This window comes from Leuresthes tenuis, unplaced genomic scaffold (genome assembly GCF_036924035.1).
Source record: "Leuresthes tenuis unplaced genomic scaffold, fLeuTen1.0.hap1 SCAF_18, whole genome shotgun sequence".
NCBI lineage: Eukaryota > Metazoa > Chordata > Actinopteri > Atheriniformes > Atherinopsidae > Leuresthes > Leuresthes tenuis.
This window is the reverse complement of record NW_027325372.1, coordinates 5286968-5304014: the sequence shown is the minus strand read 5'-3', so window position 1 is coordinate 5304014 and position 17047 is coordinate 5286968. Positions and strand designations below refer to the sequence as shown.

General features: G+C 38.0%; 1 protein-coding gene across 2 annotated transcripts in view; it reads right to left on the bottom strand.

Moving 5' to 3' along the window:
- The window catches only part of LOC140275078 (voltage-dependent calcium channel gamma-7 subunit-like), a 37838-nt gene that overhangs the window by 9712 nt on the left and 11079 nt on the right, over window positions 1-17047 (bottom strand). Inside the window, exons 2-4 of one of the 2 annotated variants that reach the window (XM_072370468.1) lie at window positions 12848-13043; window positions 10302-10415; window positions 7384-7524 (exon numbers count right to left, since the gene is read on the bottom strand). In XM_072370468.1, the coding sequence (XP_072226569.1) occupies window positions 7384-7524; window positions 10302-10415; window positions 12848-13043 (451 nt within the window). The remainder of the gene's footprint in view (window positions 1-7383; window positions 7525-10301; window positions 10416-12847; window positions 13044-17047) is intronic. The other variant, XM_072370469.1, reaches the window with a different exon arrangement.

The window sequence follows — 17047 nt, the reverse complement described above, 5'->3', positions numbered from 1 at the left end:
AGCTTAATTTATTTAAACATCAAACTCTTCATTTAAGAAGGCACTGCAGCTCTGGCATACTACTGCTGTGTGTTCCTCTGTAGCTGAATGAGGCCTCTACCACATGGCTCCATACTGCTCCCTAGGTGGGGGGTAAAAATAAAGTCAATTAAACACTATTAAGAAAAATACTAATTTAGTTAGTTAAGTAGTCCCAAGGAAACATGCATGTATGTGTGATTCATTTATGTTCTTATGAGTTATATTCTGAATGTTCTTTGTTGATGATTACCAGTCATCAACAATAGTCATCAAGTCATCAAGTAATAGTTTATTAGCTGAGACTGACTTTCCTCTACAGGGTACAAAATGCTTTAGAATTTTCTTCACCAATCTTTTAATGTGGAAATACTGATTTTAAACTGTAAGCCTTTTATTTTGCTTTTAGGTGTTAATTCTAGGGCTGTCAAACGATTAATTCTTAATCACAATTAATCACATTTTTCCATAGTTAATCCATGATTAATCTCTATATTAAAAAAATAGAGTTTGAATCAAATAAATAAAGAAAAAAATGTCTTTTATCTTGTTTTTCATCTTTAAAATAAAAAAGTACATTGGACTTGACATGTCTATTTAAAAAACACAGCACATGAAAGGCTACAACAATGTGGTCTTAAAAATGAAGAGGTGGTAGACAACAAACGACAAACAGAACAGGGCCTAATGACAGTTAAACGAATGAAAAACTGCAGTCATTATACACATCAGATTCAGAACTCCGAATTCTTTCTCCTATTTATTAAGCCAATTGCTCAGGCCGCGTTAAACCAAAAAAAATTTACTAAATTAACTATGACAGTCCTAGTTCATTTATGTACATACAATTGATTGTTGTGTGTTTTAAGTATGCATTCCTCTGACTATGTGTGTGTAAGTACATGCATGAATGTGTTTTTCTCAGTTTTGGCTTGGTGACATTACTGTGACATCATGTGTCCAGTCAGCAGTCCACCATGCTAAGCTAGCATCTGCGAGGTAAAGCTCCCACATGGATAAGCAACGAGACTGGGACAAATAATGTCCCAAAAACATCCCAGTAATCACCTCATCAGATGAATGCTCAACTCATTGCGGGAGGTAACTGACCAAAGAACATCAGAGAGCGAGCCTGCAGTTATACAAAGAGGTGATGTCACCCTGTTGGCTGCAGCAACTTCCCTTCCTAACACTACTCTGACACTAATGGGAGACAGAATGATCATAGATTACACAGCTCCAGCATCTCACTAATGTGGCAGAGGGGACTTTAGTCATTGAAACAGGTTAGTCATCAACATAAAGTGCATTCTTTTTGCTCTCCAAGGACATTTCCTGTTGTCTTACTAATTTGTCTAAAAGTTTCCAAATGCTTGTCAATAGTAGCTCATAACTTATTATACAGCCATTTCAGGAAATATGAATGTGATAAACTTTAGTTCATAGCAGCAAGTAGGTGTGTTCAGAGCATCCAGTATATGTATTTGTTCAGGCAGGAAAAGTATTTGGATTTGCATTTGAATAGAAGTTTTGGTTTTCACTGCACTTTAGATTTAGAACATATAGGTGTACAAGTGTCCTTCAATAAAATATAGTAATAATTTGAACTAGTAAATGTAATATTTGTTAATTTCATTCATGTTTAAAAGTATATGTTTTCAGTCTAAGATGTACATTCTTTCACACACATTAGCGAGGCTAATAACCAAGGGTTATGGCTTCATAACTGGCTTCATAACCAAGGGTTGACTGTGAAAAAAGATCTGCTTAGCTGCTCTACAGAAGAGTAATCACTTCACCAGTGGCCTTTAGTAGAATAAATAAAGTGCAGAGCAAACAGAAGTCAAAACATAACAGATGTGTGGACCATGAGTCTGTGATTTAAATTCAATAGATCATCGATCTGTGTTTGCTGGGGTAGCTTAACATGTGGAACAAAATTATACTAAACACCTCTCTGCAACAGAGGGCAACAAAAACACTTCACAAGCCATTTCAAGATGATATTTAAAAGAGAAACAAAACATTTTCTATCAGCACCAAAAAGCTAAAATGAAATAAAATAATTTGAAGTTTGACTGATTTCTGATCTCTATCAACTGTCATCATCAGCCTATTTGAGTAATAAATATGAGGACTACTATGTTAGTATCCTATAACATAATGCTTTTATGTGCAGATGTTGATGGGCTTATAGTACCAGCTGGGATGAGAGGTCACCTTTAGGCAAAGTAGGAAGAGAAGCATGAGAATAGGGCTCATTTTTAAAAGAAAATTTTGTTTGAATTAATTCATTCCATCCATTCATCTATTTTCTATACCCATTTAATCCAATTCGGGGTTATAGGGGGCTGGAGCTGCCACTGGACATGAGGCAAGGCACAACCTGGACGGGCCTCCAGTCCATCACAAGGCTTTATTTGTTTGGATAGCTAAACCCTGAGAGGTATATTCTGTTATTCTTTAAGGTAATAAAACAAAATCAGGAAACCTAGTTATCAATGTCTCATAATTGTGAGTTCCCTTAAATAATATCTCCAAAAACCAATTTAGCCGAACAAGCCTGGTCAATTCATTCAGCCTTACTCATGGCTCTCACTTGGGACACTTCTGTTGTTTGAAGCTATCTTTCGAGACCGAGAGCCTTACATGAGATGATAGTCACATGTTATACTCAGAATCCTGGTGGTGGCAGCCGACAGTGCATATCTTCTATAGGCATGATAATGAGAAATGGGTGGGACAAACCCATGTGGGCAAAGGTTAACTTGCTATTTAATAGGGATATGTAAATGTTTTTGGTAGACACTACCCAATCAATTCAAAGCCTTCTACCACGTCTGGTACAATACGGACTGAAATCAAAAGCTTACCCACTGCGCTTATGTAAGAAAAAAGTGTGTACAGTGAGATGTTTTTTCTTCTTCTTACCAAATATAAATGTTAAAGATGAAATAAATATGTGAATGAAATAAATATTAAGAAAAACAACATTTGTACCTTTCTGAATGTTGTATTTGGGTTTAACTCCAGGAATTTAGAGTACAAAAAACCTCCAAAAGCATTGCTGCTCTTGTACTAAAAGCACATAAAGTATCATGCGGAGCGTCTGACACGGTCTTTTGTTGCTTAGAAAAATGTATCTCACAATATTGTGCGATACAACAAACAAGGAATGTTTGACTGAAAAACTGCTTTAGCCACATTGTGTGTTGGTCCCAGTCCAATTACAAAACTGCAACATTGAAAAATGGTTCAAAGCTAGTTGTCGTCTTCTCTCTTGTTGTATTTGGTCTGTGTTTCCTGTATTTCTCCACCACAGGCTATTGATCAGTGGACATCATTGCCAGAAACGTAATTAGTAGTTTGGTATGATATACAGGTGTGGGGTGGCATCAAAAAGTTGGAAGTAGCATGTGGCCAAAAAGATATCATATACTAATATTTCAATACTGACATTTTTCGACAAAAACCTGTAAATATTGAACTTCTGCTCTTACAGCCATTCTCCTTTGGTGATACTTGCAAAGTGGCTCCAGGGATTTGCTCTCATTTAGCTGTAAGTAAGTTTCAGTAATAATGGGTTAGTAAGGCCTGATTCAAAATAACAGTAAAGGTGCTTGAGTTGAGCTTAGTGAAATGAGTAAAACCACCTCTTTATAGACCAGGGTTTGTATCATGGGTATTGCCATGTTAAAAGTGGAAAAGGTCACCCCAGCCTGCTGTAAACATACTATCGGTTGAATTATTACAAAGAAAAACAGGAGCCCACCCCAAACCATGATGAATATACCCAAGGTACCATTAAAGCACATAGAAATATGTGGTTGTCTGAGTTGTAGCCACATAAGTTGGATAAATGTAATACATTTCAAGGATAATCTCTTTTAGCATGAAGATCTATGAAAGTATGATCGAACATTTCACCCAGTGACTTTCCAGTCAGCTACGTGTCTGGAATAGATTCTGACTGCAATGAAGGCTAATGTCCAGTCCCCTTACTGCATTGAGGTAATAGGAGAATTCCTCGATCATGAATGCATCGTCCTGAAGAAAATCAACCGCCTCATTAGTGACTTTCTGTTTGAAACATCTGACTTCAATAAAGTTGCTTTCTAGACTGTTTGATTTAAGGTGTGGTAAGAACCTGCAGCGAAAGATCAAATCATCCCTGCCCTGCTTTCTCAGCAGCAAGCTATAATTTGGAATTAAATCCCTCTCCCAGCTCAGCCTGCAGCAAGAACAAGGTATGGTCTGACAAGCTGTCAGCTGGGAAGGACGACTAAGAGCAGCCGAGTGAATCTTCCATCAAGCAAGCCGTCTTTTTTTTTTTTTTTAATCATTAACCTTTAGGGATGTTGACTTTTGAAAAGCATGCCTCTTCTCTGCTCTGCTGCTCTTTAACATCTTATTCTAGCTGACAGCTGAGTTTGTGACATAAACTATATGCTGTATATATTTAATTCAACTCAATTCAGTTTTATCTATATATCTCCACATCACAACATATGCCTGCCATCTCAAGGCATTTCAAAGATAGTGCCAAATTCAAGCTTATTACAATGAGATGGATATCTGAGATGGATGTAACCACTGTGATGTTACCCAGTGGTTTGTGAAGTGCCACTTTAAAGCCTTAAGCTGATGCTATATTAGTCTTTTTAGGGCCAGAAGTGATATATATTTTCATATTTGGAAAAGTGGTCGAACTCCCGGCTGGGGCCTTTCTGTGTGGACTTTGCATGTTCTCCCCGTGTATGCATGGGTTCTCTCCGGGTACTCCGGCTTCCTCCCGCCGTCCAAAAACATGCATGTTAGGTTAATTGTTGTATCTAAAATTGTCCTTTGGAGTGAGAGTGAGCGTGTGTGTGGTTGTTTGTCTCGTTTGTCTCTGTCAGTGTGGTTACATGCGGGCCATTGGATCGGATTAATGGCTAAATTACAATAAGATTGACTTATTCAGTTCATGTAGATAGCTTAATCTGACAAGAAATCGAATCGGATTGGGTTACTTGCGATCGAATTAAGATCCCAGGATAAGTCAATCCAAATGCCCACTGAACGTGTTTGTAGGCGACAGTGGATCGGATCGTCACCCGGAAGTCGAAGGAGATGATATTACTGTTGTTGTCGCCGCCGTCAGAAAGAAATAAACGACGCAGCGATGGAGAATGCGCCGCTGTGCATTGTGTTTGTGCCATAACCATACTCATCACAAATGTAGAGGGACGTAGCTTCATCTTGCTCTTCGTTCGCCATCTTTCTCGAATGCCTTAGTTTTGTTGCTGGTGGCGAACACGTCAACCGGAAGTGGATCTATTAGTGATAGTTGAAATAGGTACAGCGCTACCTATGTACTGTGGTATTGCATGCTTTGTGCCAGTGATTCGATTAATTCCCCGCCATATATCCAAGAATAATTACCCTTGCTCAGATAAGGTTTAGCATTTCATGAGAAAAGTTAATGCCGTCTTTTGGAGCCAGAGATGTCTAGTGGCTAGTATGACAGCTAATGGGCTTTAAGGCAGTTCTGCATCAGCTTTACACCTGATGCAATATGACTATGTGTAACCTTTCTAAAAAGTCCTGATAAACTAATGGTTGGACATACCGATGGTTGTTCAGACAACAGAAAGCATTCTCTGAATGATCACATTTTAGTGAGTAAGTGCTGTATTTGTCATGGTTATGTTCATGTGTTTCCCCATTTCATTTTGAAATTCTGGATTTATTATGATCTGTCTTACTCTACCCCGTGTGATCCCTCACTCCTCTGGTTATAGTGGATTGCATCAGTTCATGTGACCAAATCTACTTTGCGATAACCCTTTCAACTCATTCCTTAAATCTCTCCTATTCATGAATCCCACCATAGAGTCTAACAGACTTTGCTTCTCTCTAAAGTGTTTCCCCTGGGTCTTGTTAATCTTCCTTTACCTTCCTTTAGATTTTAAAGTCAGACCACATGTAACCTGGTTGCGACATAGATGTTGTGGTAAGAGGGAAGCAGCAGAGCACAACCTGGCTGCAGCACTGAAACGCATTCATCGTCAGTCAGCGATATAAGCTTCATAACAGCACTGTTCTTTTGCTAGAGGGTGATGCACTGTTGCTTTAAACTTTGCGATACCGTAGGCTGAATTTACTCTGGTGATAACTAAACTCACCAATTCTAATAGTGTAGAGGCATTTCTTCTTACTGATTTGTAATTGTTGTCAAACAGGACTTTGGGGCATTACAGCTATCAGCTAATATTCTTATTATAACCTTTATTTAACCAGATAAAAAAAAAAAAACAATATGGACGTCAGCTCAGAAATCCAATCATTCTCTCACTTTAGTTAACAAGTTGACAAAACTAAACTAAAAGGTAGATTGCATATCGCCGTAAGATTCCAGCACAGAGGTGTCAAGTCATGGCGCTAAGAAACAAAAGTGAAATACAGTAGAGTAAATGGCTTTAAAATCAAATTGCAATTAAGCGTTACTGAACACACTTATTTACAGTTTAGGAAGCCTGACTACAGCACTATAGCCAAGACATCAATAACTGTGATTTAGACAGCAGGGAGAAAAATATATGGTCCCAAATGTTTGTGTTGCTGCAGAAATAAGAAGAATATAACTTTGCAATGAAAAAGCAATATGATTTGAAGACAGTAAGGTCACAGAGTTGTCACTAAAACTGTGACCTCAGCCATTATTTAATCCTTCGCTTTTTTAATCTTTAGTGAGGAGATAAGCTTTAAGTCTTTCCCATTGTGGATTGTAAAGACTTTAATTTAAAGTTAGGTAAGACAAGACTGACCTGAGCACAGCTGAGGAAGTTTAATAACTTGATCATAAACCTTTGAGACAGGCTGAAAGAAAAACGTTCTGCAGATATATGCATATGTCCCATCAGCTGAATGAAGCCCATTTTTACTTTTGGCACAAAACCCATGGGCGACATTCCTTTTGTACAGCTAAAAAACGTGTTTACTCTCTATAGGCCCTCAATCCACAGATGCTGTGACAGCTGCACACTGAGGTTTCTCTCTCAGGCTGTTTTGCAGTGATTACAAGACACGTCAGAATAATTGGAAAAATCACGAAAGAAACTATTAAAATCCCACCGCATGTTGTTGTTCCAGAGTATAAAATTAAGGTTCTGTGGAGCTTTAATTGTTCTCAAACCTTGTTTCATGTCTGCATAACAACAAGGTTTTTATTAAGTAAGTAAAGATCCACCTCATGAGTGAAAGTTGTTGTATGGAGTTAGGATATTGTTCGTCATCTTAAAGTTAGAATCGAGCATGAAATACCCCACTGTCTCCAGCTTTTTATTCATTTGTGGTGTCTCTGTTGCTGCATGCATACCTTACCTGACAGTATGAAGAATATACCAGAAACAAAAGCGAGGATGGTGCGTTGCGGTCGGATATGACCAATGTTGCTGATGACAAAGGCGGTGAACACGAAGAGCAGAGAGACCATAGGGAAGGGAGTGGCAGTCCGAACCATTTCTGGAAGAAAGAGGAGGGAGAGTTGGTAAGAAGGTCAGACAAGGATAAACATGAGAAAGGATACAAATTCAGAGCACAATGAACAAAGCATAGTTCTAAATGTTACCAAATGGATTCTTGGTTTATCCCCATTTCAAGAATTTAAGGCAAAGACAGACACATTAGCTACACGAAAAACATGAAGCCAAAAAAATGACATTTCTTTACACATCAGGATGTGTTTTCAAAATATTTTTGTCTTTTACGCAGATTCTTGGTGTAGCTTAATTCAAATTATTAATAATCAGCTTGTAATAACATTGTGATGCTCTGTTGGGCTTTGCATTTTCTCCACGATTCAACACTTTTTTCATTAAAAGGTTAATAGGTTTAGTTAAATACTGGCAAAACTACTTCCTCAAACTTTTATTATTTTTCTCCAGTTAGCAAGAATAATTATACATGGCAGGTCCTTCAGCGTTTGGAGTTGAAAACTGCTTTGTATTTGGAATCCTTACGTACGTCTTATTGAAGCAGGCGGTCAAAAAATTAACTTTGGTTACTAGTGAGACGCTGGTTCTGGTATTTAGTCCTGTATTTAGTTTATCACCATCCTGTGAAAGGCAGATTGGACTTTTAAATGGAGGGTTGTTGATTCCAACAATGTGGGACCATATAACTTCTATATATAATAAAACTATATTAGTCCTCCACAGCATTTGACTGCAAGAACCTGAAAGACTGTCAAAAAATCTATTATCATTAATGCCACTTGTGTGAAACCAAAAAATCCACACCATGAACGTGGAACATTTAGTGAACTGACATGGAATGACTTGTGTGCAGAAATAGTTGACACTTAAGTATTACATTGTTAGATATATTAATCTTTGTTGATGTGAAGAATAGCTTTATTTCATCTACCTTTAAGATTCACTCAGGTTAGCTGTGAAACAGCAGGATTATGCAATAAAGAAAAGTCTCCAGGAAATATTCTGTGCTGTTTTTTTTAAGTCTTTTGTTCAATATGAGAAAAAAATCTGTCAAAGTCGGATGTATTTTAAGGTAAAATAAAGTGTCTTTACATCCCATTTATATTAAAGTTATGAACAATTATATAAAAGCATATCAAGGGTTTAAAAAACGAAAGTTAAAATTACAATTATTAACATATATAGCTATAGGTACTAACATATTTACTACATTTTCCCTGTACACGGAGGTCTGCTGGAGCTCAGTCTGGGCTAAGTTAAGTAAAGTTATGATTTATTCACCACCCTCTCCCCCTCAGCCTCTGCAGTGTTATGACTTGTGTGCCCACCTTGGGATATTTATCTAGCATTTAACAGACCGCACATCCTCCCCTTGGTGTCTCTAACACTGTGTGTTTTACTTCAAAGAGGCAGAACAAACTGCAGAGGGGAGAACACTTTTGAGGCCAGTTCATAGTGTCAACATCTTAAATCATTAAAAGTGCTCAGAGACAAAGAACTCTGTGGGGAACTTCATTGAGCACTCTGAATACATTTAGCTACTTATTGGATGAAAAATCTATTCAGTACACGCAGAGTTTTTTAAAAATTAATAAAGTTCTTCACAGGTTGTTTTGTTAGCTTTTTGGCATTAAAGGTAATGTTACACAGTATTTATGTACTACATCTATTAATTATCCATTTGTTTTTATTTATTTATACTATTTACAAAATCCTGCAGGAGGTCGAACAGACCGCAGCGCCTTACATGATGAAGACTTTGTTCTCAAAGTAAAAACATGTGTAGTGTTTGTTTGCAGGTGAGGATGGTGGACTGATGAGGCCGACGAGGACACCGGATTCCTATTAAGCCTCTCCTGCTCTTGTTTACACATGTTTAGCTGAAGGCAAACAGAGAAGTTTCTTTGTTGTTGGGTTTTTTTCTGATCTTTAGCTTTATTTGTTAAATAAAAAGGAGCCTGGACACAAAAGTTGAACTAAAATATCCAACTTAACTAAAGGATATCGGCTCTCTGTGGTAGAAACAGAAACACTGTTATAGTTTATCTTACTGCTTACTTCAATTTTTTTTTACTGTAACAGACTTTGGGCAGTGTTGCTTTTTATATAACCCCAAAATGTAGGAGAATCTTTTTCAAGAAATGACCAACTTATTCTTATTGTTAGGGCTGGCACTGATGCACAGAAACACAGGCTACAAAAATAGTTATGGACAGAGGATAAGGAGGAGCAGTCAGTTAGCCTGACCAACAGTTTGTGCAATAAGAACATAATCGGTTTTTTTAATGGTGCTGCACTGCTGCTGGAGCCTTAATTTCCTAGAGGGAACCTCCTGAGGGATCAAAGTGCTATCTATCTATATATCTATCTATCTATACATTATATTGGATTTGAGGAGATGGTAAGAAGAAATGTACAGAAAACATTTTATAGTGGCAACTGGGCTGTTAATAACTAAATCAATGTGGAACATTTTACATGCACTTATTCACACTACAACATGAACTCATCTGCACAAACATCTGTCATTTAAACGATATCACTGTATCATTCAAACTGTATCAATTATGTGTTTGGAAGATAAAACTTTCGTTTTGGCCCCATTTGAAGTATCACAGGGCATCACATCACCAAACACTGAAAATAACAGATGCCTTCTTAGCAGCTGAATGGTGGAAGTTTTACAAACTTCTCTGCACCAACAGATCATTCAAATGAGTGTATCACTGTCAGACATCTGCTAGAATAGATCAATTGAAATAAACAGATATACATAATATATACATATATATTTATGTGACTTACTGAGTATGTTGGCTGTGTTTTCTGTTGTGATCTCTATCTCTGGCTCAGTGAAATATTCTGATGCCACACATCTGCCCTTCTCTGGTCCTGGGGGGGGAAAAATAAAAGAACAGCCTGAGAAAAAAAGATGCATGAAGACAGGTGAAAGAAGCCAGCAGTGGAAGGTTGAGAAAGCCTTATTAGGGGTCTTCTTTTGGTCACAAACAATATGGAAATATGAACATATGGAGATTAATCTTGGATAGATAAACAAATGAAAAACTAAAGGTCATGAAACACAGGGAAAGGGCAGACAGTGAAAATGAGAGACAGAGAACACAGATTTTGAAAGGATAAATGAAAAAAAAGAAAATCACGATACCCAAACAAATATGGTGAGGGAAAAACACAAACAAACAGGGAAGCAGAGAGTGGAAGTGAAATGATACAGTACTGAGAGGCACAGACAGATGGAGGTTAAAAGGTTTAGGAGGAAAAATAAGGTCTGATCCGAGAGAGAGAAGAGCTGAATACAGACACCACGATTAACCTCAAACTGTGGTCACACCGAGAAGGGACACACACGTACACAAAACCCACACTTAAACAAAAACTGCAAGAAAGCGATGCATACTCATACAGACAAATGCGATATGGCTCCTCCCTCTCTCACCCACGCACCAACATGCATTTGGCCATTCAAAATGCCATCAGCATTTTCCTCCTCTGACCTTTTGTACTAAGAATCAGACAACAGGGAAACACAAACATGGCCACCTCCCCAGAGCGACACCATCATGACCCGAAACGCAGAGACAGCTTCTGCAAAAGGGACAGTTATTTGTGTCCGCTCTGCTGCAGTTTGTGTGTAAATAAGATCTATTTTAGCTTTTGGCTGTGGTAGGATTATCTGTAAGAAAATACATACAAATTCAGCCACAGGTGAGTTCTTCACTTGATCACAATCGTTAGCTTTGTATCATATGCAATGAATGTGATTTTATAAGAGATCTAAGGGTTGTAAAGATAAGTTGGACATGCTAATACGTGTGATGTGTCATCCTGAAAAGAGAGCTGCCAGCACTGATGATGCCTACACACTGGCATAAATGGCTACATTGGGACTTGAATACCACAGGTCCTGCTAAACATGATGCAAATGCCATGGGAGAAGGCGGGTTTACCATCGTCGCAGGGGATCAAAACATAAACTACAGGTACATAAATTAAGTTAAGATGAAGATTAAAGCAGGACTGTACAGTTAAAATGTGAAGCTCAATGTGTAACTAAGGGTGGAACAAAAGTCAAGGTGTCGTTTCCACTCTTTTAGTTATGTGTTTCACATCTTTTCTTTGGTTTTCAATGGTGAGTAAACTCGATCCTGTCATTGCATTTCTGCTACACAGATGGGAGTGTGTCGCATGAGACTTTAATTAAATCATGTCTTTATCGCTTGTGTGCTTTGTTGTTCCAAATAGCAACATGTTTATTGTGATTAGGTTCAGGGGACCTGCATCACAAGAAGTGGGCAGCAATGGTCAGAAATCCAGAGGAAGCGTGGTTAGAAATCAGGTCCCATCCATTTTTAAATTTTTTAAGTTTTTTTAAGTTTTTTTTTTTAATATGGGAACACTTTATATTATACGCTTTATATAATCTAAAGTAGTTGGACTACATATAATTGCAAACTGCAAAACTCTCAAGAAAGGCTGAAATGTTTTCTTATGCTACAGTGACCCCTCAGAAGGATGAACTGATTAGCAAAGCGTGCACAGATTTTTTGGAATATAACTACCCCTGGTGCTTTTGCTTGAAGAAGTGAATCAAAAGAAAAAAATATTTTGCTTCCCAAATTTAATATCATATCATTCTCTTTTATTTATACAATTTAGCCTATAATGAATCAATTGCGGGCTGCACGGTGGTGTGGTGGTTAGCACCGTCACCTCACAGCAAGAGGGTTCCAATCCCCACCTGGGGCCTTTGCATGTTCTCCCTGTGTATACATGGGTTCTTTCCAGGTCTCTCCAGCTTCCTCCCACCATCCAAAAACATGCATTTTAGGTTAATTGGTGACTCTAAATAGTCCTTAGAAGTGTGAGGCTGTTTGTGTGGTTGTTTGTCCCATTAGTGTCTATGTGGCCCTGTGATGGACTGGCAACTTGTCCAAGGTGTACCCCACCCTGTACTCCACCCTTCACCCAATGACTGCTGGGATAGTCTCCAGCCCACCTGACAGATTGACAGTATAGAAAATGGACGGATGAATCAATTGCAGCTTCAAGAGGAGTTGAATCTTCAGTGAAGCTCTCCAACTGACTATACAATACATTTGTCACCAAATCCACAGGTTTAATCCCAGTTTGAGTGGTAAAAGTCACGCTTTGACAAATGGACTGAATTTATTATTGTAAAGTAAGAATTTCACATAAAAGTCAATTACAAAAATAATCTGGTGTTGTATGGAGACAGGAAATATGGCTAAAGAGAAGGACACAATTTTAAGTCTGGAAAAAAATTAATTTTACATAAAATTAATCAGTATGAGAATGAAAGTGTTGCTGACCTGCCACAAAGCACACTCTCCAAAGGCCAGAGTGAAGCGCCATCTTGACCTCGGTGGTCTGGTTCTGCTGCAGGACGATTCCTTCCTCCATCAGCAGCCAGTAGTCTGTTGACACTGCGACACCCACCAGTAACAGACCACAGGCTCCAAAAACCGACGAGAGCAGCGTCAGAGCCCTTGTACTGAACGAACTCATCTGAAAAAACAGAAATGATAGCACTGTTCAGTCCTGTCAAGGATTATCTTAACAGGAATATGCATACAGGCTGAAAACATTATTGCCTTGATTTCCTTTGACTTCAGTTGTTAGACTCTTACTCCAGTATCAACACATTACCTTCTCATGACATTATCTAAAAAACAGCTTTTCTAACCACTCCAAAGGTTTAGCTGATTATGTAAGTGCTAATAAATTACAGTATATGAAGTTATAAGAGACCATTTTACAATGATAAAAGTGAATAAGAGAAAAACAAACCAAAAGCAGAGAAGAATCTGGAGTTAAGAAGTGCAAAAAATTAAAAAGAAAGCTTTAAAGATGTAAATTTGGCTGAGAGCTAAGACAAAAATGGGTTCAAGCGGAAAAATTCGGTGAGATGTAAGGATGCACCTCAAGAGGAAGAAGTTCAGTGACCAACAGTCATCATAACCCATGAGAGCAACATGAATAACACATTTTGAATTGGTCGCAAAATGCCATAACATTTTAGGATACTTTTGGCTTCATATATGATAATAATGCTCAGTAAATAACCAAACTAAATTATGCTAAATTCAAACCGGAATCATCTGACGACCTACTGGAAACCAGCAGATGAGATTTCAGTTTTGTCAGGATTCCAGGTAACATGCAGTGCAGTTTGTCACTCACTAGGTGGCAGAAAAGCTGCCTCTGCCTTGCATCACTTTCAACTGTTTACACATTGAGAAACATCTCCTCCTAACACACACAGCACCTCATCCTCCCAGTCAAAATGGAGGTCTCATTCACCATGCTGTGGACTCTGCTGATGTAACAGATGTGACGCATCATGCTCTACTCAAGAGCAATCCAAAAACTAAACGTTGACCCAAAGCGCTGCTCTGCTGTGCCAAAACACAGCTACAAGCCTAGAAGCAAAATCAAGCCTGGGTCCCTTTTTACCTCTCTCCCCCGTTTTTAGGCATCATTGTGCAAAATTCGTCCATCTGTTGACTGCTTGCAAACGGAGAGACATCACTTCATAGAAATAACCAGCCTGCCTTTGTTTTGTATGCAATTATCCGGCAGACCACCTGTAGTTGTGATCACATAAACTGTTAAAACTGAATTAACACCACAGGCTCCATTTGCATTTATGAAAAACAAACGGAATTAAATGATGCAATACGATACTCATGCAAAACAAGTTGAGCTGTTAAAAATCACACATGGCAAAACACAAAACATAGTGTTGAAGTATCAGAAAGAGCCTTTGTATATACTTGATAATGTCCCACAGAACTTAAATTCACAGTTGACAGTATCAGAGAAGCAAAGGCCATTTTGAATCACACAAAGTAATGCCTTCTTTCATCCACCTTTCCTTTTTCAAGGTTCCAGGAAGAGTTTAAATGACTTAAACATCTCTGCGTTTTAATACAGTCTTTGGAATTGATCTGTATCTTAAGCTATGCGTCTTCTATTTTCTGACTTTGTTTGATTTTACTACCAACATAATATTGAGTAGGTCCCCCTTAAGCAGCCATTTAATCATGCCAGGCATGAATGTTTCCTGTGGAATTATGCACAAAGATGTCAGAGGCTGGTAGTTGAATGCTTTGTCAGCTGATAGGTAATGCTTCAAAGGACTGGAAGCGTCCCTCAGAGTGTGTTGAGATCTGAAGAGTTTGGCAGCCAAACTCTCAAATCTGCTCTGATTTAATCTTTTTGTGTGTGGCTGGGAACATAGTTTTCTTAAAAGGAGTCACCGCCATCGGTGAATATCTGCCATGTTTTTCTTTCACTACTAATGAGCTATATTTTCAGATTTAAAAGATGTTAAATGCATTGGTGGAGACAACATTTATGAATTTACATTTTTGTTCATTAAAAAGCAGCAAGGAGACTGGACATTTGAATTTACCAGCCTGTTAGGCCTTTTTCTGTTTGATTCTTCTTTTTCTATGGGATGCTGAGAGATGGACTCGTATGTGAGATATCCGAGTTTCTCTTGCATTAACATACTATCTCTAAAATGTATTTTCTTCCACAGCAATTTAGAATTCAATAAAATATAAAGCAAAGAAAATGTCAACATGTCTTGTTAAAAAAAATATTCTGATTAAAGTAAATACCTTTTATTCATGACCACAAATAAATAACATTCAACATTAAGAGCTAAATGGGGTTCACCAACTCTATAAAACATTGTTTACGAGGGGAGGCTGAGAGAGTGAGAAACTGATAAGAGACCAGTCGAGAACAAAATAAGCTCAGGAGACAAGATCACAACCGAACAGATAAGATGCACAAAGAAAGTGTCGTGCCTCACTGTCAGGCAGGAAGACATGAAGTGTGACCTTATCGTTCCTTCTAGATTCTGCGGAGCACATTCAGCAGTCTAAGAGTGGATTATGATGGCCATTTAAGTAAGTAGTGATGCACCTATGTGCAACTACTCAATTTTGCATATGAACAGACAAATAGAACACAAAGTGCATGCACAAACATATGCAAAGAAGGGTTTCAAATGCTTTGGCCTGTGGACAGGCCATACATTTTTTTGACTTGTAAGAATGTTCATATGGGGGTACCAGACAATGCAAACTGTATTAGTGCTTTGGGTACAACATGAATTTTAATGTTAGACTGAATTCAATTCCCATAGTTCAATAAAAACTTTTAGCAGAACATAAAGTCTGATTGTTGGACTGTGCAAATGCATCAAAGGAACAAGGGGTGAAAAGTAAGAATGACTTTCTACTATATGCACATTCAAACCAGACATCACTGAAAGACTGATTCAGAAAAACTCTTACTAACAGAAAGATGAGTTGTGCTTGCCCTGTGTAAATAAACATCTGTCTTAGTGCTGTAAATGTCAGTCTCTTCACGAAGCAGTCAGGCATCCTGTATTGCTGTGTCCAAACACACAGATCCATCCTCCACATATCTGAGAGGCTGCAGGACTCTGTTAACAGAGTATAATGACTGTTAGACCCGAGTAAGGCTCTATAGATGGCCATAGCTTTAAAATGTGGTTGATGAGTTTGTACTAATAACAATTGTTAAAGTTAGTTCCGCCTCACAAAGGTAGAGCTGGCAGGTAAAAAAAATTATGTGGAACAAAAAGAAGTGTATAATCCTTTTGTTTTTACATTAACTTTTTGATGAAATAAATAATAATATTTGACTTTCTTAAGCAATTGAAACTTCAGTATTAATATCTTGTGTTGATTTATTTCCAGAGATCTTCAAAAAGTAAGAAGCACTGGTTGACGTGCTCATCAGGTTTATTTTTTCTGAATTGCACACTGGCATGGCCTCCATCTTATCTGCATATGGGGAACAATAATATAACTTTCTGGGAGTTTGGGCCTTTACAGAGCCCTACAGTAGTCATATATGGATGATTTCCAATCTTGGTCGTGTGATCCACTCGCTTGCATATATAATTTTTCCTTGCTGCCTCACACCTAATTTAGATGAGAGATCATTAGCTTGTCATCAAGTTCTGCAGCAGACTGTTAATGACCCACTCAATGGAGACAGGTGTGTTCGAGCTGAGGAACATCTAAAAAAAATAAAAAGGTCAGCAGGTCCTCAGTACCAGGAAACGCTGCGTGACAGAATTCCCAAAGATTGATTTTAGTCATTTTGCCTGCGCGTTTGAATTTGTGTGTATAAGATGAGTAGAGTCAGTGCAAAGCCAGAATGCACACTGAAAGAGGCTCCTTTGACATCAACTCCCATTCAGATATGATTTGTGAATCTTTTGGAGTCTCTAAAATGTTAATATGATGCGTTTTCTGTCAGAACCATGAATTTTTATTTTTACTAAAGTAATAAAATAACCTCAGCAATAAACTGTATCCCATAACACAGCTTTTTTTTTCTATTTTTCATTTTTGGTGATAGACACAGTGCTACTGTTAAGCAAACAGAGCTAAATGTGCAAGTCATAGAAGGTTTGGGCATGGTGTGTTAAGGTAGTGCAGAGTGACAGGCAGGTCAAGTAA